Source organism: Myodes glareolus, chromosome 25 (genome assembly GCF_982192425.1).
Source record: "Myodes glareolus chromosome 25, mMyoGla1.1, whole genome shotgun sequence".
NCBI classification, from domain to species: domain Eukaryota; kingdom Metazoa; phylum Chordata; class Mammalia; order Rodentia; family Cricetidae; genus Myodes; species Myodes glareolus.
Genome location: NC_142050.1, coordinates 40,639,715 through 40,663,792, shown reverse-complemented (window position 1 = coordinate 40,663,792; position 24,078 = coordinate 40,639,715). Strand labels below are relative to the sequence as shown.

Genomic DNA, 24,078 nt, shown 5'->3' with positions numbered 1-24,078 from the left:
CGTGGACGAGAGTCTAGCCAAGTAAACTTTCAGGTATCACAAAATAAAAATGCAAAGCTATGGACAACTTTTCAGCAAGGTCCTGGGGTAGATGCCATTCACCCATGAAGGAAATGAGCCAGGAATCTGCCTTGGCAAAACAGAGAGACTGCTGGGAAAATTCAGCATGGTGTTTATGAGAATAACTAGTGCTTTTTAATAATGCAAATGGAAGACGAAGCACATAGTCATTTTAAAAACAAATGTATAATTGTAAAAACCTCAATGGTTGAGGGTATAGCTAGTGGTAGACCAAATGAGCTAAAGTCTCTTTGTAAGTATTCTCACGGTATCTTTTTACCTCTCTTTTGGCCCCCTTCCTTTCCATCAGAAAACAAAATCATACACTATATTACAGAAATATAAACAACACACTGCTATACAAATCTGTGTTCAAACCGACACATTTATCTGCCCTTCCGCCTTCATTTTTCTGGCCCCCTTTGGGCAGAAATTCGGGCAGTGCAGTATCGAAGCTTTACCTTTAGTTTAACTTCTCCATCTTAGTCTTGCATGTGTAGATCACATCATGGTCGTGTTTTCTACCCAGTAGCAATGTCTCTGGAATACATTTTATGCATCCTCACTCCAAAATGTCTAGTACGTGCTCCCCTCAGATCCCTACAGATGCACGGCCAGTGTCAACCACCAGGGGGCAGGCCCTGATGCCCGAGCCAGGGAGCCGGTTAACACCGCAGTGAAGTCCTGCTGCCACCGCAGTGAAGTCCTGCTGCGGCGCGGTGTCGGTTGGAGCCAGATTTCGGGTCTGGCGCAGTTGTTGAGTGATGTTCACATCGAAATCTGATCAATTGGAGATCTGGAATTTTATTTTTCTCCCTTGGTCCATCAAGAGCTTTGCATAGAGTCCTCTCTCCATGTAGGTTGCGTCAGCCTTCTCAGGATGAGGTTCGCCTCCGGAAGATAGCTCCAAGGGCAGAGGTCATCCCTCCAGGTTACAGGAACAGCTCAGCTTTCCGAGGGCCTTGCCTCCAGAACAGCCCCGCCCCTAATCAGCCCAGTTCCCTAGATAGACCACCCCACAGGACAGCCCACTTTTAACCAGCCCAGATTCCTGCATAGACTACTCCACAGAACAGCCCACCCTTACCCAGCCCAGTTCCCTGGATAGAGCACCCCACAGGACAGCCCACCCCCTAACCAGCCCAGTTCCCTAGATAGACCACCCCACAGGACAGCCCACCCTTAACCAGCCCAGATCCCTAGATAGACCACCCCACAGGACAGCCCACCCTTAACCAGCCCAGATCCCTAGATAGACTAGTCCACAGAAAAGCCCACCCCCTAACCAGCCCAGTTCCCTAGATAGACCACCCCACAAGACAACCTACCCTTACCCAGCCCAGTTCCCTGGATAGACCACCCCACAGGACAGCCCACCCTTACCCAACCTAGGTCTCTGGATAGCCCACCCCGCAGGACAGAACACCCTTCCTTAACCAGCCTTGTCCCCTGATAGCAAGGCTCCAGGAAAAAAAAAAAAAAAAATCCGCCCCTGAGAAGCTCCGCCCTGGAGATCCAAGACGGCCCCGCCCAGGGAAACCCGGCCCAGAAACGCTGGAGAACCTAACCGACTCTCGCCCTCCATCACCGGTTCCGAGAGGTCCCGCCCTTGTGCCGACCTTCATCGGGACTGCGCTCCTCTAGTTGCTGCTACAGTCTGCAGGCACAGCGGCCTCCTCGCGTGAGTATTTTAGTCCTCGTGTGTCCTAGGGTGGGGCTTGGTGTTCTAGCACCAGGGCGACTCTGGGAGGGAACCCCTAAAGTGTCAGAAGGCTACCGGACGACATTCCCGACAGTGTATCTTCCACAGGTCTGTTTCTTTTTTAGTTTCATTCATCTGGTACAATTTTCTACTTAACTCAGAACTGCTCTTTACACTGGAGTCATGACTTTGATAAAGGTGTGTGTTCGCGCGTGCAAGCTCATTTAGCTACAGAGTGGTGGGAGGGCCCGTCGTTTCTGGACAGATTGCCCAAGGGGTTTTTGTGAGAGAACTTTCTTCTCAGACAAACTTAACATGACTTAACATTGAACTTGGAGTTCCTAATCCATCTGAATTCCCCACTGTTCACTTTCCTTGGGAACTGCACCGCGGTGAAACGGGATGGAAAGTGGGGGCGGCGGTGGCGAAGAAACACACACAGACATGCCAAGGCTAACATAACAGACTTTCACCGCACAGGGAGTGACTGAAACGAGGGTTCTGGAGTTCTTAGTCAAGCATGCTGAATGAAAGTGGAATGTGTACTACAGGCTCAGACCGGGTTAGTCAGCCTGGTCGTGGTCATGAGAGGAGACCGACATGAGCTCTTGACAGTTCATGAGAACCGGAGGAACAAAGGAGACAAGAGGGGCACTTGGGTCTGATCTGTTCAGGTTCTTCCCACTCCCTGGAAGCTTTTTTGGGAAGAAAGCCCTGAAAATCCAAGTGAAGAACCTGGGGAGGGGGACAAGGAAGGAGGGAGCTGAGCAAGGTGAGCGTTGGCTGTCTGGAACTGAGCCCGCAGAGCACAGCCCTGCCAGGGACCCTCCCAGGATGCACCTCTGGAAGGCACTGGGCAGGTGTCCATAGCTCCCTCCAGTATCTGAAGCTAACGTAGGATATCAGCTCACAGCCATTGAAGGACTGCCCTACCATTCATGTGAGTGGACAGGAGGTCCCTCATGGGGAGCTATTCAGATGTGGGGATAGGGAAGTCGTGTGGGGCACCAGCTGTGATCCACAACACTCATGCAGATGAGAAGGGGAAGAAGAGAGGGCACCTCACATGGGCTCACTGTGTCTGTACCCTGTAGTCTTTTGTAAAACAATGGAGAAAGTCTGCCAGGAGTACTGGAGTGATCTCAGCTGCTAGCAGACAGCCTTCAGCAGAGTTTGTAAAGATCCCTGGCCAGACAGTGGGCAGATTTGATCATCTGGAAGCCATTGACAACAGTCTGACAAGTCATGTGACCCTTTTGTCTGACCGACTAGACAAACACTAGGTCAGCTCCTGCATTTGATCCTCCAGGCCATTCAGGAACCTGCACTCCCAACCTACCTCAGGTCCTGTTCGCCTTTGCCCTTGACTCTATGGCTGCCCTGGTGTGCCTCTTACCAAAACGTTCTTCCCACAGCATTTCAGGTTTCAGCTTGAAGGCCACATTCTTACCAGGTCTTTCCAGTGAGTCAGTCTAAAGCAGCCTTCCGGTTGACAGGTCTGTATCTCATTACTACATAGCATCTGGAAATCGCTTCCTCTTCATTTATTTTCTTACTTATTTATCATCCTTACTCCTCTTGTGTATTTGAGTCATGAAATTGGGGTGGTAATAATTTGCTTGTCTTTTTTTTTTTTTTTTTAAAAAAAAAACTGGTTCCTCAATCCATTTTGACCAACCCGAGTCTCTGCTTCCTCTGCAGCATCTGCAAGAACCATGGCAACAAATCCTGATGCTGCTTTTGAGACCCTCATGAATGGAGTGACCAGCTGGGATCTTCCCAAAGAATCCACTCCTAGTGAACTCCTTCTTATTGGGGAGGCTGCCTTCCCAGTGATGGTGAATGCCAAGGGCCAGGTGCTCATTGCTGCCTCTTCCTATGGCCAAGGCCGCCTGGTTGTCGTATCCCATGAGGGTTACCTGCTGCATGCTGGCTTGGCCCCATTTCTTGTCAATGCAGTGAACTGGCTCTGCCCCTCCCCAGGGGCTCCCATCACAGTGCATTCCTCCTTGGCATCACTAGAAAACATCCTAGGTGACTCTGGTCTAGAGGCACTGGTTCAGTCTGAGCCTGGAGAGGCTCTGGGTGTTTACTGCACTGATGCCTACAATGACAGTTTGACTGAGAAGCTGGTCCAGTTTGTGAAGCGTGGTGGGGGCTTGCTCATTGGAGGCCAGGCCTGGTATTGGGCCAGTCAACACGGCCATGACAAAGTGCTGTCCAGTTTCCCCGGGAACCAGGTGACAAGTGTGGCTGGAGTGTACTTCACAGACGTCTGTGGAGATATAGATAGATTCAAGGTCTCTAAGAAGGTACCCAAGATCCCTCTCCACATCAGGTGAGTGTGCCACTATAACACCTTATAGATTCTCACCCTTTTTAAATAGCCCTGGTGTTCCCTCTTCAGTAAGTGTCCATTTAGCAATGTAAGCAATTATTTTCACTCATTATTCTAACTGCTGCAAATCAAAAACCTGGTCACTAAAATGCTTCAAGGCACAAGAAAAGCCAGTCCATCTGGCCACTCCCTTCTATGGGAATGCAATCACTCACTTACGAGAAAAGCTCGCCCTATTTGCCTTTGTTTCTCCACATGGAGTGCCTGAAACATAGACTGCTTGTCAGTGTCCTAAATGAGTCAGAAAACACTGATGTGTCTACGTGGACATCTGTAGCTGGGCCCAGCCTACTGCAGATGGGAATGTAGCACAAGTCAGAACAGACTGTGTGATACCGTGCACATCAGTGGAAAAATCAACAGGTAAGCAAAGCAATAGGTAAGATTTCTATCAGGAGCCCCAAGGGCAAAAGGCTTGTCATGAGATAAGCAATGAGCGGAAGAGTAAAGGCTGCTTAGTCTCTTCAGGGAAGGCATCCATCAAGTTTGGATGGAATTCTATGGTATTTCAAGCAGAACCAATTTAACCAACAGAACCCGTAGTTCAGGTGAGAGAATATTAGAAAAGTACATAGGACTGGACCTCAACCCAAAGAGTAGGACAGACTGAAGAAAACGGTGGCATTGCTGGAGTCTAGATGTGGTGGTCACCTTCTAGATGCTGGACTCACAAGTCTGCCAAGCAGGAGTTAGACCCTAGATGAGAGGTCAGTCTGGTGTTAGCTGGAGTCCTGGAGAAGACATGGTGTTAATAGAGATCAAACCTGAAGAAACCACCAACCTTAGGATCTTCTTCCTTACTGCTTCACTGCAGACAGCCTCTCCCTTCCCTAGCTGAACTCACCAGGGTAGAGTAACATAATACAGATGAAGGCAGCGTCTAGACCATGGCTGTAAGTACAAATGAGCAAGTGACATCCATAAGAGACCACTCAACTAGACCATGTTAGAGCTGCTGGTGACCTGTCTAGGATGATGGAAGTGGAGTAACTGGAGCGTAGTGTGGCGTTGCTCCCAAGGTAGCATCCAGCAGTCTGTGTCAATGGACCGGATATGGAGCAAGAAATGAAAAAGAGAAACTGATAGTTTTGATCATAGTGGATTAAAGATGATGCCATTAACTGAGACTACGGGGGATCAAGAGTTTAATTTTAGATTATTAGGGAGTTATGAGATATTAATAACTAATTGTGCTTTGCCCTATGTAAAGAAGTTAGCATAGTTGATTAACAATTTTTGATTTCATGTTTCGTGTGAAACATGAAGCCCATGGAGCCAGTCCAGGATTATAACGGTTTCTCCATGAGGTCCCCAGCTCCATGCTTCCCTCTCTGTCCCCATTTCCATTGCTGTTTTTGGCTTTTGTTACACCATGAACAGCAGCATGGCTCCAGGCTCGATCCTTGCACCCAGGCATGATCCCTGGAGCATACACACTACACGGGTTTATCTGTTTTAGAAAATAGCCTATTTTATAGCAGTCCTGGAAATTGCATGGAACTCTATTTATATCCTAGTGATGAAAACTTAATCAGGTGGTAAAATTTAACCACCGCAGGGTCTGAAGGTATTTTTAAATGGACTTCTCCTGAGAAATCAAAATCCTGGCCCAAGGGAGAAAGGGAATGTCAGGAGTGAGTGAGTGGAAGCAGGGCCCAGGGCCCTCAGCCCCAGGAAGGAGCCTGAGATTTCTTCCCTGGGGGGTGAGGGTCTAACCAGACACACCCACACCAAGATGAATCTGATTTTGATTCTGTAGCCCACTGAAAGCTCAGGCCTATGGGCCAGCCTCCTGCGCTTGTCCATAGGGTTTTACTGGAGACGAACCATGACCTTTTATCCCTAAATTGTTTGTGACTGCTTCCAAGTCACAGTAGCTCTTTCAGCAGAAACCCTGAACCCCAAAGCGTTGATCTGACACCTTAAATGTCTCCTGACATTAAGTCTCAGCACCCTAGTTCTCTCTGTGGCCTCAAAGAATTCTCTCTCTCAACCAAGGAAACCTGTTTTTCCTCATCTCCACCTACACTTTTCATCTCTGCTACTAAACCTGAAGCTTCCTGGTTTTCTTTTTTCAAGTTTCATTTCCTATGAAACTTAAGTATCCGCAGAACTAGAGAGGCAGTAAACTATTCCTCTGGGCAGTTGTGGCCCACCCCTGAGAATGGTCAGCTTCTAGTCAGTCTTCCCATCTACTACAAGAAATTAGTCAGCAGAGGAAAATGGAAAAATACATGCACTTCAACCTCAAAATGGTAAGAGCAGACTTGATTGCTCTGAGGAGCTGACTCCCCCAAGCCCTGCTGCTCAGTACTGGAAGGTCCAGGAAAACAGGATACGTGGCGTCTGAGGGTCACCCTCTATACTGAATAGTGGGGAGGGTCTGGCTTCAGCATGCCCAGAGCAGACACGTGCACATAAGCGATAAGTCAGGTTGCCTGCTTTGCCACTAACTAGCTCCAGGTTCTCAAATTCCATGGACAGCAGGTTTCCGTAAGCAAGTTTTATGACCCAGGATTCAGGGTAGGGAGTTTTTCTTTAATCTACAGCTTCACTTCAGAGTAATTTGGAACAAATAGCACACATCGGTACACTCTATCTGCATTGCTGTATTGCTCCACAGATACAAACTGGAGAACACAACCACAGGGATGTCACCAATCCTTTCTCCAACCATCGCCAGGCTTCCATACAGTTTGGTGTGTGAGGTTTCAGGTCATTCGTGTGCATTTCTTATCTCAGAGCCAGTGTCAATGATTCCTCATGGGATTCTATTCCTTTTGTGGAACATATTTATTTGTACTAAGCCATTGTCTATTGATCTTCCGAGTGATCAAAACTAAGAAAGATCTCTCTGTTTTAGGAGCAATAAGTACATCAGAGTTTACACTGGTGCTTCTCATTTGAATTCAGAACAACAGGGATTTTATTTAGTCTCCATTATCTCCTTAGAGATCTGTTTTTTTCCCCATTTTGTAAGACACCAACATGATGAACTACCTCCTTTACTGTAATAAGAAAGGTCTCCCTGTTTTAGATCAATAAATACACCAGCATTCTCATTTCAATTCAGAACAACAGGGCTTTTATTTAATCTCCATAGTCTCTTTGAGATCTGTTCTTCTCGTTTCCCATTTTGTAAGACACCAACATAATAGACTACTTGCTTTACCATAATATACACCCAACAGTTGCAAAATTCAAATGAAAATACTAGCAACAGCAAAATAATTGTGGGGTTGCTGACTGATGGGAATCCCAAGGAGTATTTGCTAGCATTGCTAAGTTTGCTTTGTTGGTTTCCTAAGAACAGGTATAGAGAAATAGAGAATTCCCATTTGCAGGGAGGGTTTCCCGAGAAGTTGACCTGTACAGAGAATAGTGTGGGGGAAATTCCTTAAAAACTACTTTCAGTGTGGAAAAAGAAGAAAGAAAGGTAGGACGGGGTGCAATTGGTGTGGGGGGGGGTAGGCAAATAACAACATATATTTATTAGCAATAAATCATAGCAATGATTATTTCCTGTGCCTTTTATCCCTGCAGCATATTTTCCTAGGGATAAATTGAGTTAGGTCACTGAACTTTGATGCCCTTTAAAACACTTCCCTTTTCTGTGCTTATATCACTGGGTACCTGGAAATGTCTGGTCACTTGTTTATTTGATTTTCCTGTTTAACTTTTTAGAGTTATGCCAAATAGTTCTATAGTGCAAAAATAAAAATTTAAACCTATATTCTGTCCCCTCCCCCGCTTAAGTCTATTAATGCTGCATTATTTCTTTATATACATGAGCAGACATTTATATATGTATCAGTATTTGTCTATTTCTTTGAGAAGCAGTGGAGCACACTATCCATTTTTCTCCACTTACTCTTTCCACCCAATAGTACGCTGGATTATCAAGCTGGGCATGGCTACATAACAGAATACCAAGATACCCTGAATGATCTATTGTGTTTCCATGCATAGTTACCATATAATCTATTCTTAAGTTCCTTAATGACAGACTTGAATTTCTAGAACGAGTTTTTATTTTTTCCAGTATTTTTACTCCCACAGAGGGGCTGCAATGAATATCGTGATAGATACATCTTTATGACCTCACTATGTCCGTGCAATTAGAATGGCTGACTGATGGGGCATGAGTGTGTAATATTGCCAACACTGCCATATTACTGCTGTTAGAGACTGGGCTCTTAAGGAGCTTACTCAGAGACAGAGACTGGTATGCAGAGCCCTTATTAAGAAGCATCTCCAGTGGAGATAAAGAACAAATACAGAGCAGGGACAGAAAGTAAGCGATGAGGCAATATTCAGTACATCTTTCTTAGTGACGCTGTCACTGTCAAGTGAAACACAGAAAGACACATTGTCTGCAACAGAGGACTCTAATAGTCTATGGTGTATACTGCAGTTATAGAGTGAATGATTATGTGTCCATTAAAAATCATGTGTTCAGAGACCTCAAGGGGAGAGAAAATACTCAGAATATAGTAAACAAAATTAAGACACACAGTTCTTTAAAATGATGCCAAATTCATGGAGATGGGACGTGTGCAGGTGGAATATGAACATGAGAAAACAAACGTGGAAACAGGCAGTGTATAACAGTGATCGTTTCAACTATAAACAGGCTAAGTTCTCACCAATTTCCCTATAATTGCAACATTAAAATTACACTTTAAATAACTTTACCTTATTAAAGCCCTTAGCAGTAGAAAAACGCTTCTTGATCACATTAAGATGCCATCCTTTCACCCGATGTCAGGCTAAAATGTCCCTTACAGGTGTATGCATCAAAGGCCTGGATTTTTGGCTCATGAGGGCTCTGACCTTGCAAGTAGGTTAATCAACTGATGGAGTCATAATTTGTTGGCCCTATTGCGGAGTGGTAGAAACTAGAACATGGGCCACTGGAGCACTGAAGGCATTCCCTGGAAGGGCGTAGCTTGTTCGCTGCCTTTTTCTTTCTCTCTGTCGTACTTTTTGCTTCCAGGCATCCTGAGATGGGCAGGGCTGCTCCAAGGTGTTTTTCCAGCTTGGATGTGCTGCCTCAGCACAGCCCCAAAACAAGGGAGCCGTCTGACCTGAGCTAACCAAGAGCTGAAACTAACTTTCCTCTTTTAAGATATTTTCTCCAGGGATTTAGTCATGATGACCAAAAGCTGGCTAACACAATTTATGTTGAGATTTCTTTTTAAAATTTCTTTGTTTGTATGTATATCTGGAGTACATTCTGAAGCCATGATGTATATACATGTATTATATAAATATGGGATACTTAAGTTAAAAGAATTGGCATATCCATAACCTCACATCTTTATCACAGCTTGTAGTGAGGACATTTACAATTTTCTCTTAGCAATTTTGAAGTCCACAGCAGTATTATAATTGTCGTCATGGTTTGTGAGAGACCATTAGAATTGACTCTTTCTGTCTAACTTAAACTTTTACCCTTTGGCTAATAAGGAAATGAATAGAAAGTTATCATCTGTTTAGGACAGTTCAAAGTGACATTTCGCAGCACTGATCCGCAGAAAATGCAAGTTGCCAAATAATCTAAAAATAAGTTATAATTTCTCTTAATATAAAATCTATATATTTTACATAAACCTACACTTTACATATGTCCATAGAAAATACAAAACATTAAAATACTCACTAATCTTTATCAATTGAATTCTAATGTATTAACAAACGCTTTCAGAAATAAAAATGACATTACGTGTTATTTTTATAATTTTAGAGAAAACCAAAACTTTGAAGAGTGGTTTTCATAGGTATAAGTTGTAATCATCAACAGTCAGTAGATCTTACTCCATTTTTTGTTGTCCTAGGAAAAATAGATTCCCTTTAGCAAGCAACTTTAGGTGTAAATTATTTTTTAGTTCATTTCATAAATATCAATTAATGTTCGTAGAATTTTAGTGTTTCATTCTGGACTTCCATGTTATTCTTCGATATGAAGAATGCATTTGTAGATGCGTTACTATGTAACTATTTACTTATCTCTTGGTAGTATTTCTGAGATAGCCAAGAAAGACTTAATTAAAGTCATGATGTTTGAGTCAGAGAGGCCTGGATCTGAACCCCAGTTTTTCACTTTTCTTGGCCTTGTGCCCATGAGCAAGTTAGCTGAACTCGTTAAGCACCATTCATGCAACTGACTAATTGATGCCATGTGTTCGAGTGCTGACAGCTATGAAAGGAACAACCCCAAATGGATTTTCTTGTTATTCCATCCCTTCAGTATATAGTATCTCTTACGTCGTTCATATGTTGTTTGCTAAATGCCTTTTAAATTCCTCACTTCATTCTTGACAATTTCTATGAAAGTAATTTTTCACACTGCTACTTTTCATAATTTAAAAAAGACAACGGACAAAAAGAGCAACGCCACACTAACGTAGTTGAGTATTTGAAATTTTCATTAATGTTTCTCACAAAGTATTTACTTACATGTCTTTCCTTACTTACAAAGTCTTTAGTCACTGTGCGACCAACTGTTGTCATTACCCACTCCTTCTTTGTGTTGTGTTTAAAAATAATTTGAGGTTTAAAAAGAATCTCCTTAATGAGAATTTTTAGTCACAATATGATGTCAAGATTTTTCATAACAACTAAATAATTTTCTTTTGCTGAATGTGCAGAATTTTATAGTTTTGTCCTTTGAGGGAGAAGGAAAGGAACCCTAGAATCATTTCATGATCATGTCACATCTTTAAAATAGTTTGACTTTCGCTATCAAGGCAAACACAATAACATGCAACGTAAAATGTCTTGTTTTATTAAAAAATTTAAGATATCAAGGTATTTGGAAACATGGTTATTTAAAAAATCTAACCAATATCAAACACTTGGCTTCCAAGTTGCTTTCTCTATCATGTATCTCTCAGCTCTTAAGATGCAGATCCTCCTTATACAAACTTGACATGAACAGCCAAGGACAGAACCCTCTCCCAGCCCTATTAAACCAGAACTGTCTTGAAGTGCCCACTCCTGGGCACATCGCCTAGTACTGTCTCCACGTTAGCCACCTGGCCACTACTTGCTAATGTGTCTAGTCTCCCAGAATGTACAGCTTGGACAAGGTCTGAATGTCATCTGCCCTGTCCAATGTTTCATTCTGTCACCACCTTTGGGTCTTGATTGGTTTTGTTTTCTCTGTCAATTAAAAATCGAAAGTCGGGAAAAGTCTCTAGGAGACAGCAGAGTAGGGAAAATCTCAAACACAGCAGATCACAGCAGACAGATTCAGCTGGTAAGGTAAGGTTTTTATAAGGGGTGAAAAAGCCAAATAGACACAAAATACACAGCAAAAAGGACTTCATAAAGCAGAGCAGGGAGGCCTCTCGCTTTCAGCCTTAGCTCTTTCTTTTCTGTCTCTCCCCTGAAGAGGTAACTTCTCCTCTCACCCCTCCTCTCTCTCTCTCTCTCTCTCTCTCTCTCTCTCTCTCTCTCTCTCTCTTTCTCTCTCTCTCTCACCACCTCTCTCTTCTCTTCCCCCTACTTCTCTCCCTCCTTCTCTTCCCCACTTTCCCCTCCATAAATACCCACTTTCTCTGCATGATGTGTCTATCCATCTGTGTCTCTCACCGGCAAAGGCTCTCAGTGGCCCACCCTGGTCTCCCACTCCCTGCTTGCTGCCGCCCCTTGGGGACCTGGCCACTTTTACCATTGCAATCAAACCATGAACTTGTTGAGTCAATCCCTCTCCTTCAGCAGGGCCCCTACTGATGGGAGAAAGAAAAAAAAACCTGAGAGACTTTTGACTCTAATTAGGAGGGTGAGGAAGAAACCAGCCATCTTTATTACCTTTATTACTCCTAACTCTCTGCCTACCAGGGAAACTAAATCCTAGTCCCTCAATCCTAAGTGCCCCATGTGTAAAAAAGCAGAGCTCAACAATATTTATATTTATAAACTATAAAATTAATGAAAAGCATATGAGGCAAAGCTATCACGGGAGAAAGGGTGACCTGTGCCTCCAATGTTCGCACTAAAGAGAACTTTGCATTATGGAAGACGGTACAAGACGGAGTTTCAGAAACCAATGGGAAAGGGTTGACTACTTCATTAAACTCTGAACTCTGAAAAGATCCCTAGCTTAGATTCCGCTCTACTATTTCTTACAGCCTTGCTGTTGAGGTTTCTGTAAAGTTCCCTGTTGAGAAGTCTTGGCCAAGGCGCCTCCCTCCCCAAACCTGACAGGTTCCTTATCTGCAAATCATACCTTAAAGATCCTGAAGGCAAGGAGATTCTTTTCTGCCTCACTCACCCAACTTCATCTGCCTAAGGGAAGGGCAGGGACATAAATCCACAAAGCTTCTTCCCACCTGGCTCCCAGAGCAGCTGACTAACTGTTTGTAGTGATTTACGCTCACCACAGTTTTGTGGAGCAGAAAGATCGTTGTCCAAGGACCTCAAGTTGTAAGCAGCTTGGTTCTTCTTTCACAGTTTTGTATTTCATATAATCCATAAACATTGACCATTGCCAGGTAGGAATTTGTGTGAAGCAAATGAATCAAGGTCCTGTAAAAAGATTCACAACCAATGGCAATGCAAAATTTAAAACTGTGACTGGGGAATAGCACATAAGCAGGTGGACATGGAAGGCTTTTCTGGCGATGCTGTGAATGGCTAAGGTACATGCGGCACCTCACCAAGGACTGGATTACTTTGCTGGAGCTGTTGTAACAAAGGGCACACTTCTAAAGCAGTAGAAATTGACAATCTCATGGATTTTGGAGGTATTACCTGAGATGAAAATATCCGTAAGTTAATCCCTCCTGAGCATGTGGGAAAGGATGTACAGTGCCTTTCTCTGATTCATGTACTTTGAAGGCCATTTTTGCTGGCCTGTCCTTTGACATCTAGAGGCACCATCTTAGGAACATCACTGACACTTGGTATTCTTCTCGATGCTTGCTCCTTGTTCTGATCTCCATTCTTTATAAGGACACCAACCATATTGAAACACCCTACTTGAATAATACTTTGGTCTTTACCTAGCTAGCTATGTTGCTATTTTTAGTCAATCACATTCCGAGGTGCTACAGTCTACACTTCAACATGCGGATTTAGGGTCGGGTGAAATTCAGACCATAAAATGACCGTTACTGTATTCCTTGTTTATCAGGTACAGAATCCCTAATAATCAGATCTTCTTAGTGTATCCATATGCATTAAACAATCACTAGCATGTTAGTGGCTTACTGTGTATCAGACACTATATGAGCTAGTGCATTAGTAAGTTCTTTTAACACAGATGTGAGACTGTTCCACCTTGACTAAAGGTCAGAGAGTCTGAGCTTTATTTACTCTTTCAAACCTATTCCTGCTTCTTCATTTTAAGACAAGAAATTTGACTTAGGGAGTGGCTCCCTACAGGATACTTGGTCTAGGGTGTATTCACTGCATATCCTGCCCAAAACATCAAATACTTTATTCAGGAAATAATGGCTTGATGTCTCAAGTATTGAAACAAGTAACTGTTCTGGTTGTCCTTTGTGAAATGTTAAAGCAATCTTTTTCCTTCTCCCTGCCCCCCTTTTGTATTGGGATATAAAAGCATATGAAAATTAACGTGGACAAATTCAGTATACAATATACACTGAGTTGCCCTCCTGGTCCTATCCTGTTTCTCTATGTTTCTTCCATGTCTCTGTTCCTCCTACCTAACATTTCTAATCCACCTGCCCCTCCCCTGGAACATATGACCCCCTCATGGCTGAACCATGACAGAAATCACCCAAATCACCCCAGAAGCGTGGCTTACAACAATTATCTAGTTACTTTGCCAAAATACAATGACTAGACACTTTGACTAGTCAAAAAGCTGAGTGACTCGCTCCCTGGATCGCAGCAGCTGTGTGCAAGCACAGAATGCAAACTTTCAGGTAGCTGTGACAGCCACTCCTCTGACAGCTGGCTACCAGTAAGTCGCTCAGAGTTCCAGAAGCCTGTCCGGAGATACTGGAGAAACACCGAGGGTGGCCTGTCTTATTGCCGACTCTTGTAGCTCAGTGTCAGGACAACTCAGAGTAAGGCTTTAGCCTCTAAAAGGGGAAAGAACCAAATCTGAACTCTGAATCCACATGACACTGGCTGTGTCCATTTGAAAGTGAGATGATGAAATGAGACACCATGTTTGCTTTGCTCTGCACTGACGAGGACTTCAGAAAGAACACGACACAAGATAGACTTCCTTTCAGTCGTGTTTAACTTCTTGCCTAAACGCGCTTACTAATTTTACTTTTAAAAGTATTTGACCTATATTTAAAAGTACACTGTTTTTCAAGTTGAAATGATAAAATTATATGAAATGGTTGAAATGACCTGTAATTCTAATAGTCAGGATGATCCCAGAAGACATTTTGACAAATTTGGGCTAAATTTTGTTTCAATGTCTAGTTTTATTATTTTTGAAGTTTAGCATAGTTTAAATTTGACTTAGTGTCTTGGGGGTCTAATTTTTACATCCCATCTAGCCTTCCCAATACCATATAATTGCTTGCTTACTATATAGTGTTAACATGATTTAATTATCCATCTTCTATCGTTTCATTCTTAATGAATCTAGAAATTATTTTTTTAAATTTTGAAGTACAAAACCTTTTAAAAATATATGTTTAATGTTAACCACTTCTCAGTAAAAGATAGTAAATACTCCTGTCAGAGTAAAGTAAGAATTTTTAATATTTTTGCACTTACTTATTTAGTGAAGTGTGTGTATGTGTGTGTGTGTGTGTGTGATATGTACATATATGTGTGTATGTATGAGTCTGATGTTCACGTGTGTGGGTAGGTTGGTGCGCATGCCAAGATCAGAGAACTTTCAGGAGATGGTTCACTCCTTCCAGGGATTAAACTCAGGTCAGCAGGGTTGGTGACAAGTGCCTTTACCCTCTGAGCCATCTCACCTGCCCTACCTAAGATTTCTAAAAGATATGGCTTTATAAAGTAAGTAGAAGTAAAAACCAATTTTACTTGTAACATGCTCCTGTTTCTGAGCAAGCCTGTAGAGAGTCCAGTGTGATGTGTCTGCACTTTTATATCTACCTGAAGACTTACTCCAGGGGAAGCATAGCATGAGTGTTGCCTTTCTCCAATATGGTGGGTTTTCCAGCATTGTTTATACACTTTAATAATGTTCGAGACACATGAAATTTGAGCTACAATATTCACTTGGCCAACTAAAGTCAAGAATTCTTAAAGGGGTCTATTTAGAGAATGTGTATTTTAATAAATATGAGTAAGACCACTACCTCTCTCTTCAAATTTATGATAATCTCAATTATGAGAAGCACTGGTGTTCAGTGTGTTGCTAAGGAATAGCAAACATGAATGATATGCGATTAATTGTGAGATGATGAAAAATGTACTATGTTGATAAGAAATCCATTATTAAATCCCCAAACACTATTACTAAGAAACAAAGATTGTGAACCATGTCATCTTTCTCTACTTGGTGGGCTAGAGTGAGCAGCCCATTAGCTGAATACAGTCGCTTCAGCTCTCTCACTTTCTTCCCAGGTGTTGGGAGGAGATTGAGCATGACCAGGAGCAGCTTCTGGACGGCATCTCTGAGTTGGACATCAAGACTGGAGGTGTCCCCTCACAGCTGTTGGTGCATGGGTCCCTGGCCTTCCCTCTGGGGCTCAATACCTCCCTTGGCTGCTTCCTAGCAGCTGCCCACTATGGCCGTGGCCGTGTGGTGTTGGCTGCCCACGAGGCTATGCTCTGGGCTCCGAAGATGGAGCCCTTTTTGTTCAATGCTGTACGTTGGTTGGCCAGAGACCAGAAGGACAAAATTGGCGTGAACAAAAGTATAAAGAATCTGCATTCCTTATTGTTGAATCATGGCTTGAATTGCAGTCTGGAGTCCCATTTGACCAATGACATGTGTGTCTACTGCTGTGGGGCTTACAGTGAGCAGGAGGCCAAGAGAATACAAGAGTTTGTTGCTGAGGGTGGGGGGTTGCTCATTGGTGGCCAGTCCTGGTGGTGGGCTTCGCAAAACACAGGTAGTTCTGCTTTGGCTGGTTTCCCTGGAAATGTCATCCTCAATACCTTTGGCCTCAGCATCCTGCCTCGTGCCCTCAGCCCAGGCTCTTTCCCGGTCCTTCCTACAGAGATAAGGAACTACCACTTTCGACGGGCTCTCTCTAAGTTCCAGGCTATGTTGAACCAAGAGGGTGGGGACTTGGAAAAGAAGTATTTGGCAAGGTTGGGAGTAGACGCCGCAGGCTTCCTCCAGATTCCTGCACAGGGCATTCCTGCTTATATGTCTCTGCACCGGCTCCTGAGGAAGATGCTTAGAAAAGCAGGCCTTCCAGCTGTAAGCAAGAAAAATCCAGTTTCCAGTCACTCCTGTGAGGCTGCAATGCTCCATCTGGCCACAGAGCTGGCACATTCTGGGACGGATTGCTCCCAGCTAGCCCAGGGACTTGGCATTCAGACCTGCTCCTCCAATCTCTGCCCCTTGGAGCACCCCATCACTGTGGAGATCAATGGAACCAATCCAGGTATAGAGTGGGCAGAGAATGCTGGCAGTATTCCTGGCCTGGGAGAAGGTGGGTTTGGCTGCCTTGGCAGAACCTGCAAGGTTCTGATCCTCAACAAGGATAGCTCCTTGCTTTGCTAGGTACTTCCAAGATAGTGGAAGCTGGGATGGTGCTTAATTAAGGCAGAGGAGGAAAGGGTACAGGTCATGGAAGAAAAGCTGCCTCTGTGGGAGGCTCCAGGTAGAGTCAGTCCACATAGGAACAGAGAACTCAGTCTTCTCTGTGATTTGTCAGGTGATTGTGAAGCCTGGCTGAGCACTGGTCTCTACCTTCTGGAAGGACAAAGCGCAGAGGTCTCTCTCTCTGAAGCTGCTGCCTCCGCCGGCCTGAAGGTAAGGCAGACACTTGGAACCCGCACAACCCCAAACATAGCCAAGACTCTCCCACACCACAGAGTTGTTTATCTCTCCCTCCTTTAACCAGAAGGATTCCAGAAGAGGATTCTTCTGCCCCTTTTATAGATGGAACAGCAGAAACTGTAAGCTATTAATCACGCAAGGTCTTTCCTAAGCCTGATTTCCAAGTGTCACAACTTTATCTCCGTAGAGGGAGAAGGAAGAATGGTTTTACATACCAGTAGTGACCATTTTTCCTAAATGCAGAGGACTGCGTTTGTCCCCTTCACCTTGACTCCTACATGGTGTGATTAATCCCATTACCTGTATCATCAGGAGAAATGAACTTGAGGCAGAAGTTAAATTCTACTGCCCTCTCAGTTCTGAGCCTCATTTCCTATTACAGGTAGGGGCTCTTATTTTGGCATTCTGATATATCAGATTTATCTGCCTCAGTCTGACAGGGCCAAAAGGAAACCCCACCGAGCACTTAGCGATGAGTTGGGAAAAGGAGAGCAGGAGAGCTGATGAGATTTCTGCTTCCTGGCTAGACTCTAGCATCGAACGGACTAGTATCTGCTCGCAATGGATTGACTGGGATGCCCTGCCTCACATAAGACTTTGGCGTGCTGGAGTCTCACAGATTGCAAACATCCCGGAAAGAGGGAGCTGGGATTTCACATATGAAGTCCACCCTCCCTATGCCCCTAACAAAACACTGCATGCTTCTTGGGTGCTCCAGTTCCCATCATGTGGTGCAATTGTCTGTGCAGGTGCAGATTGGATGTCACACTGATGACCTAAGCAAGGCCAGGAAGCTGTCGCGAGCCCCTGTGGTGACTTACCAGTGTTGTATGGACAGAACCCAGCGGTCAGTCTCCTGCCTCTGGGGTGGTCTCCTGTACTTCGTTGTGCCCAAGGACTGTCAGCTGGGCTCTGTCTCAGTTACCATCCAGAAAGCAGTGCCTGCTCCATACTACAAGCTAGGTGAGTGGACTGGACATTGGGGGAAGATTTAGCAGGTGTCTTGGTGACTATGAGGTTGTGATTGAAGAGGGAAAATAAGAAGGATCAACAGAGGGGAAAAGGCAGAAGTATTCATCATGAATTCACAGGCAGGAGGTAAAATCACCCTTGTCAATGGAGACTTTTGGTACAAATGAGAGGGGTCTAGTAGTTTGTCCTTCACCTACAGCCTATGGACCTGCATGAGAGCAGGACATTGTTTCGGTGTTTTCCTTCTGGAATTCCACTCCTCTGTGTCTCCCTCCCTCCATCTCTCTCTCTCTCTCTCTCTCTCTGTCTCTCTCTGCTCTCTCTCTCTCTCTTTCTCTCTCTCTCTGTCTCTCTCTCTGTCTCTCTCTATCTGTGTCTCTCTCTGTCTCTCTCTCTCTGTCTCTCTCTCTGTCTCTCTCTCTGTCTCTCTCTCTGTCTCTCTCTCTGTCTCTCTCTCTCTGTCTCTCTCTCTCTCTCTCTGTCTCTCTCTCTCTCTCTGTTTTTCTCTGTCTCTGTCTTTCCAATCAATGAGAAATGGGTAGCAGGTTCCATGCTATGTATTTCCAGGGAAGACAACCCTGAAGGAGTGGAAGAGCTATCTCCAGGATAACGTGGGCCCCTGGGGAGAACTGGCTACAGACAACATCATCCTGACAGTACCAACTGAAAACCTCAAGACTCTGGAGGACCCAGAGCCTCTGCTCCAGTTCTGGGACGAGATAATGCAGGCTGTGGCCAGGCTGGCAGCCCAGCCCTTCCCTTTCCGAAGACCTGAGAGAATCGTCGCTGATGTGCAGATCTCAGCTGGTGAGTGCTCCAGGGGAGTGCTCCCAGTAAGCAAACTCTATTTTGTTATTATTTTACCTTTTTTGTAGTGCCCCAGAATTGTAAAGCATAATTTTGTTATTGAAATGCAAGGGAGAAGAGCATAAATGCATGGAACACGATGGACAGAAAGATGTTTACAAATTAAAGGTCAACCATTGGCGTCTTATAAGATGCAATTTCCTAGGACAGTAATTATGACCAGAAACGTGGTGCTGGGAGGTCTCCAGTGGCTGTCAAGATCTTTTCAAAAAGAATGTTCAACTTGGACTACTTTCTTCAGACATAAGTCATAACTGAAAATGGAGGGGAGGTGCATAAAGCAGTCTGAGGTAGTTATAGGAACCAAGGACTTTGCAGAGAAGATACACAATATAGGGAATCAGTTAAGAGTTCTGCTCCCCACAAAGGGAAGCCAAATTTTTATCTCCGAAACTATCTTTATTATGACATGCAAATCTGGTTAACAATGCTGTTTGTGGGAAAACTGACGTTACCCTGGCTTCTCTAGTCTGGACATAGGGCATCACGCCATAGCCTCACAGGCAAAGGGAGATCTTGAAAACAAAGCATTAAATCCCAGCAAGGACAGTTCTGTAAAGTATCTTCCCACCCTTCAGAGTCAGAGTGAGGACGGGGACAACCCTTAATTGGTTGAATCTGGGAAGGTGTCATTTGCTGAAGAAAAGTCCAACAGCGCAGATATGCTGGAATCGGTGGCTTTGAGCAGGACTATGGGGGAAAAGCTAAACAGTAGAAGGAGAATGTGGAGGCAGACCGGGCTTTGATGCTTCATCTTTCTGTTTGCTTCCTCAGGCTGGATGCATTCAGGGTACCCCATCATGTGCCATCTGGAGTCTGTGCAGGAGCTCATCAGTTTGGAAGACATGAGAAGTAAGGGCCTATGGGGACCCATCCATGAGCTGGGTCACAATCAGCAGCGCCATGGCTGGGAGTTCCGTCCCCACACCACCGAGGCCACCTGCAATCTCTGGTCAGTCTATGTGCACGAGACAGTCCTGGGGATTCCCAGGGCTCAAGCCCACCCTGAATTGAAACCTGAAGAACGAGAGAAGAGGATCAGAGACCATCTTCAAAAGGGTGCACCCCTGTCTAATTGGAATGTCTGGACAGCACTGGAGACATATCTGCAGGTACTAAGCACAAGTTCAAGGAGACGATGCTGATAGACTATTCAGTTATGTATTAACCTGCCTCCTAAGAGCACTCCAATTCCTACATGACCCCCAAAACCTGGTACCACTACCACCACCCCTTAATGTGGATCATTGATAGCACCTCTTAGCCCATATACTTGTATGATAAAAGTGGCACCTCTCCCAATTCCAGACCCAGGATTTTGGAATATACAAGGTAATGGAACGTATGCTGAGAAATTACACAGCACTTTTTTCTGTACTATCCTGAATTTTGACATAAACGGAAGACCCGGGGTCATATTCCAGACTGTTTTTCTCACTGACTTTGCCCTTCATCTCCTAATAACTCTTCCATAATAGCCATTGTTTGGTTATAGTTTGTTTTCCTTACCTTTAGCATTGAGTAACTGTTACCAGCCTCTGTAACAGCAGAGACATATCTACTTGATATGTCTACTTGTAGACATATCTAAAAGTTGGTATTGTAGGAAATATACCTCCTAACTTTGATTACCTCAGTAGAAGCAGAAGCATTGTTTGAATAAATGATGACAAAGCAATAGGAGAATAATGATGTCATAAAATTAGTCCTTTTCCTGTGGGTAAGCATCTATTCCTGCCCCTTCCCCAAAAAACATTTCCTGTTTTCCTGGCTAGTCATCAAAGCTTCTGGCCACAGCAGACCTTTTGCACTGTCTACTCCAGCCCTGTTCAGGGGACTTATAGAGCTCACTTGTCACAAGTTCATAAACCATAAGTTGAGAATTTAGCCAATTTGTTCAAAAGCACGCACTTAAACAGCAGATCAGGAACTTAGAGTCGGGTTTTAACAGCAAGCCCTGGCTTCGTAGACTGCTACACTCTAATGTTTTCCTTCACTGATTTTGAAGACTGGGTGAGATATGGTCTCAGTCAATGAGCAACTCAACTCAGTCAGGTTGGGGGGAAAAAAATCTTAAGAGCTGGATAATACATTAAAAAAAATAAAGCTAATGATAGTAACTGTCTTTTATTGAGTGGCTCTTTATCCATTTGGGTTCTAGAGAGCATCTGTCCTAGATTGCGGGACAGAGTTTGACTATCAAGAGCTGCTGCGATCCAATAAGGTAGCATTTATATGGAAACACAGGACTGGAGATGGGACAAACAACAGGTGTGAAGGTGATGGGGAGCAGTCCTTGATAACAAGATACACCTGGGACCATGCACACAGACAGCATTCACATTCGCAAACTCAGCACCATATTCCTCCCTTTCTTTGTCTTTCCAGCTCCAGGAGACCTTTGGGTGGGAGCCATTCATCCAGCTCTTTGCTGAATACCAAACCCTCTCCGGCCTCCCCAACAACAATGAGAGCAAGATGAACTTATGGGTGAAGAAGTTCTCTGAAACCGTGCAGAAAAACCTGGCCCCCTTCTTTGAAGCCTGGGGCTGGCCTGTCCAGAAGGAAATGGTTGAGAGCCTGGCCCACCTGCCTTGCTGGCAGGATCACCCCATGAAGGTGTACATGAGTGTGGAGAAGTAAAGGATGTGGAGCAGGAGGGGCAGCAGTGGGATGGGATGAGAAAGGACCACACTGCCAGCTTCACCACTGTGTTCTGGCTTGAAACTCTCACTGCCTTAACTAGTTTTCTCAACCATTTGTCTTTAAAATGTATTTTGGGTTATTTTCAATATAATTCCAGTCTCTCTTTAGAGTCCAGAGCTTCTGTGATAATGAACTTAGAGAATGTCCCTTCTCACATCCCATTAGCACATCCTCAACTCAGGGACCATATTTTTAGATATTGACATTCCTTAGATAGTTGACAGTTGTTTTGCACATGAAAGGCATTAAGGAATTCTTGCTACTTGAAAGAACACCAAGGTTTTCTGACACAAAAGGAACAGTCACTCCAATTTCCTAGAAACTGTGCAGTGTTTTCTGAGTTACGTGGACAATAATTCCAACAGATTTCCAAGGCCGATACAGTTAACATTACCTCATCATACAGGAGAAAATGACATGGATATGAGAAGAGGAAGTGTCAGGATTTGGCAGATGTCCATAACAATGATAAACTGTTATGAGTTTATTCTCAACAGATTTGTAATTTTAACAAAAAATTGCCCAAAAGAGAGATGAAAGTTTAATGATCTCTAATTTCTCCTATGTCCATTATTGCATTTTGACTAAATAGCAAATTGAATCTCTCAATGGTTTTGGTGTCTGATATTTTTAACCTCAGCATAGGCTCATCTGTCTTAGGGGAACCAGCCTTGGGAAGAAATTGAACCAAGGTGTTTCAGTTCCCAAACTGGTGGTATTCTTAAATCATGATTTGAGGAAAGGGTGAGTCGGGGGATAATGCTGGAATTAGCAAGTTACCTAGGAGACAAAACCAAAACCTAAGCTTGTACACATGAACTCTTTGCAGGACTTGGAGCCCTTTGGTGGTTTCTTCTCACTCGTGCTACCAGATGCTGCCTTAACCTCTTATTTTAATGCTCATGATTTTGAGTCTGTGACTGCAACACCCACAAATTACTCTTGGATGCATAAAACCCACTCTCTGCTCACAGTATTCTTGTTCTAAGGTTAGAAACCTTATTAGGAGAAAATGCTCAAGAAGAGTAAGCTCTGATTACGTCCCAGTGTGAGTGTGGTGGGGGGTCATGAAGTCCCACCTCCAGCTGAAGAGCTGTGGCAATCTATGGCTGCTGGGAGGGGAGTCAGCATTCTTCAGAGCTGTAGCCCCCAAGAGGCTACCTATGACTTACACCATGCACATAGAGGCAGCTCTAAGTGGACTTGGTGCATTTAATCAATGAGCAATATGAATTTGGGGGGAATAGATATCTGGGGATGGGAGGTGTGGGAAAGAAATGTGGAGTGGTTTTGACCAAAGCACCTTATATGCAGGTATGGAATTCTCAAACAATAAAAAGGTACAACAAGCTAGACGCACCCAGCTTTTCTAGATGGGAGCGTGTTCTTGTGATTGCTCTTAAACTAGACACTTTGGTTTGGTCGCCTTCTTGTACAGGGCATTGGTTTTCTTGGATTGGGTCTCTTTCGTGAGCCACCTTCTTTCTTGGAGTCAAAGCCCCATCAGTTCTCCTGTGTGTGCAATCGAAAGAGTCAGGCTGGTTTGGAAGGGATTGATTTACTTGCAGAAGGAGCAGCACAAGATCGCAGCTTGTCACATCTGATTCATATCTTCTAACCTCAGCTAGTGCAAGTAATGGAAGGTGGGTCAGGTCACACTGATGAAGTGCAAGTTGCAGGCTTTTAGTGCATAGACTGGAAAGCAGGCATTGCCTTTAGTACTGGGGAAAAAATTCTTGATTAGATTGCACCAAGTTTTAATTATTGTAGTTAGACCAAGAGATGGTTGTTCTTTTTGTTTGTTTAGAAATTTCATAATAAGCTTGTATTACACATTTTTAAAATTTTGTAATTACTCATAGCTATACAAATCCTAAATAAATTTTAATGATCTATTTATTGTTACTTTGTAAGCATTGGTGTTATGGCTGCATGTGTGTCTGTGTGAGGGTGTCAGATCACTAGGAACGGCATTACAGATAGGTGTGAACTGCCATGTGTGTGCTGAGAATTGAATCTGGGACCTCTGGAATTCAACCAGTGCTCTTAACTGCTGAGTCATCTCTCCAATCCTTAGAAATAATTTTTGTAAACAGTTTGAAATAATCTCTTAGAAAAAGTAGGTCTGAAAGTGAAATGGAGACCAAAGGACTGGAATGGACTGCTTTTGTTTTAAGTTCTTTGTTATTTATTTAACATTTTACTCCTGTTGTATAGTACCCTGATTATTATTTATTTTTATGACAATTTTGAATACAATATTTTATTCAAAATTTCCACACATTTAGATCATAGTCTTTCTCCTCCTCCAACTTCTCCCAGGTCATCCCCATCTCCCTACCCATCCAACTTTAAATTTTTTTCTTCATATATAATAAAATAAGTTGATGCGATTTTCCATGATTTGACCCCTGCACACACTTCCAGACTTGTGTCTGAACTCACCCT

The 24,078-nt window shown here is 43.8% G+C and overlaps 1 protein-coding gene across 3 annotated transcripts; it reads left to right on the top strand.

The window, feature by feature from the left end:
- The first annotated feature begins 1,587 nt into the window (after positions 1-1,587).
- On the top strand, positions 1,588-23,525 carry LOC146889656 (TRPM8 channel-associated factor 2). Of its 3 annotated transcripts, XM_087901642.1 has the most exons (9): positions 1,622-1,741; positions 3,178-3,258; positions 3,464-4,100; positions 15,696-16,687; positions 16,961-17,058; positions 17,835-18,048; positions 18,625-18,864; positions 19,699-20,036; positions 21,313-23,525. In XM_087901642.1, the coding sequence occupies exons 3-9, from the start codon at positions 3,478-3,480 to the stop codon at positions 21,565-21,567; spliced, it is 2,760 nt and encodes a 919-aa protein (XP_087757768.1). In that variant the 5' UTR covers positions 1,622-1,741; positions 3,178-3,258; positions 3,464-3,477; the 3' UTR covers positions 21,568-23,525. The 3 variants fall into 3 exon arrangements, with proteins under 3 accessions (XP_087757769.1, XP_087757768.1, XP_087757770.1); XM_087901643.1 differs by lacking the exon at positions 3,178-3,258 and having other exon boundaries at positions 1,588-1,741; XM_087901644.1 differs by lacking the exons at positions 1,622-1,741; positions 3,178-3,258 and adding an exon at positions 1,788-1,870.
- Positions 23,526-24,078: the final 553 nt, after the last annotated feature.

What these genes read in the sequence shown, in the direction of transcription:
- LOC146889656 (XM_087901643.1), top strand. Translation starts at nt 3,478, where the DNA reads ATGGCAACAAATCCTGATGCTGCTTTTGAGACCCTCATGAATGGAGTG. An exon ending in GATCAATGGAACCAATCCAG is followed by an intron (nt 16,688 to 16,960) that starts GTATAGAGTGGG and finishes GTGATTTGTCAG; the next exon opens with GTGATTGTGAAGCCTGGCTG. An exon ending in CACTGGAGACATATCTGCAG is followed by an intron (nt 20,037 to 21,312) that starts GTACTAAGCACA and finishes TTGTCTTTCCAG; the next exon opens with CTCCAGGAGACCTTTGGGTG.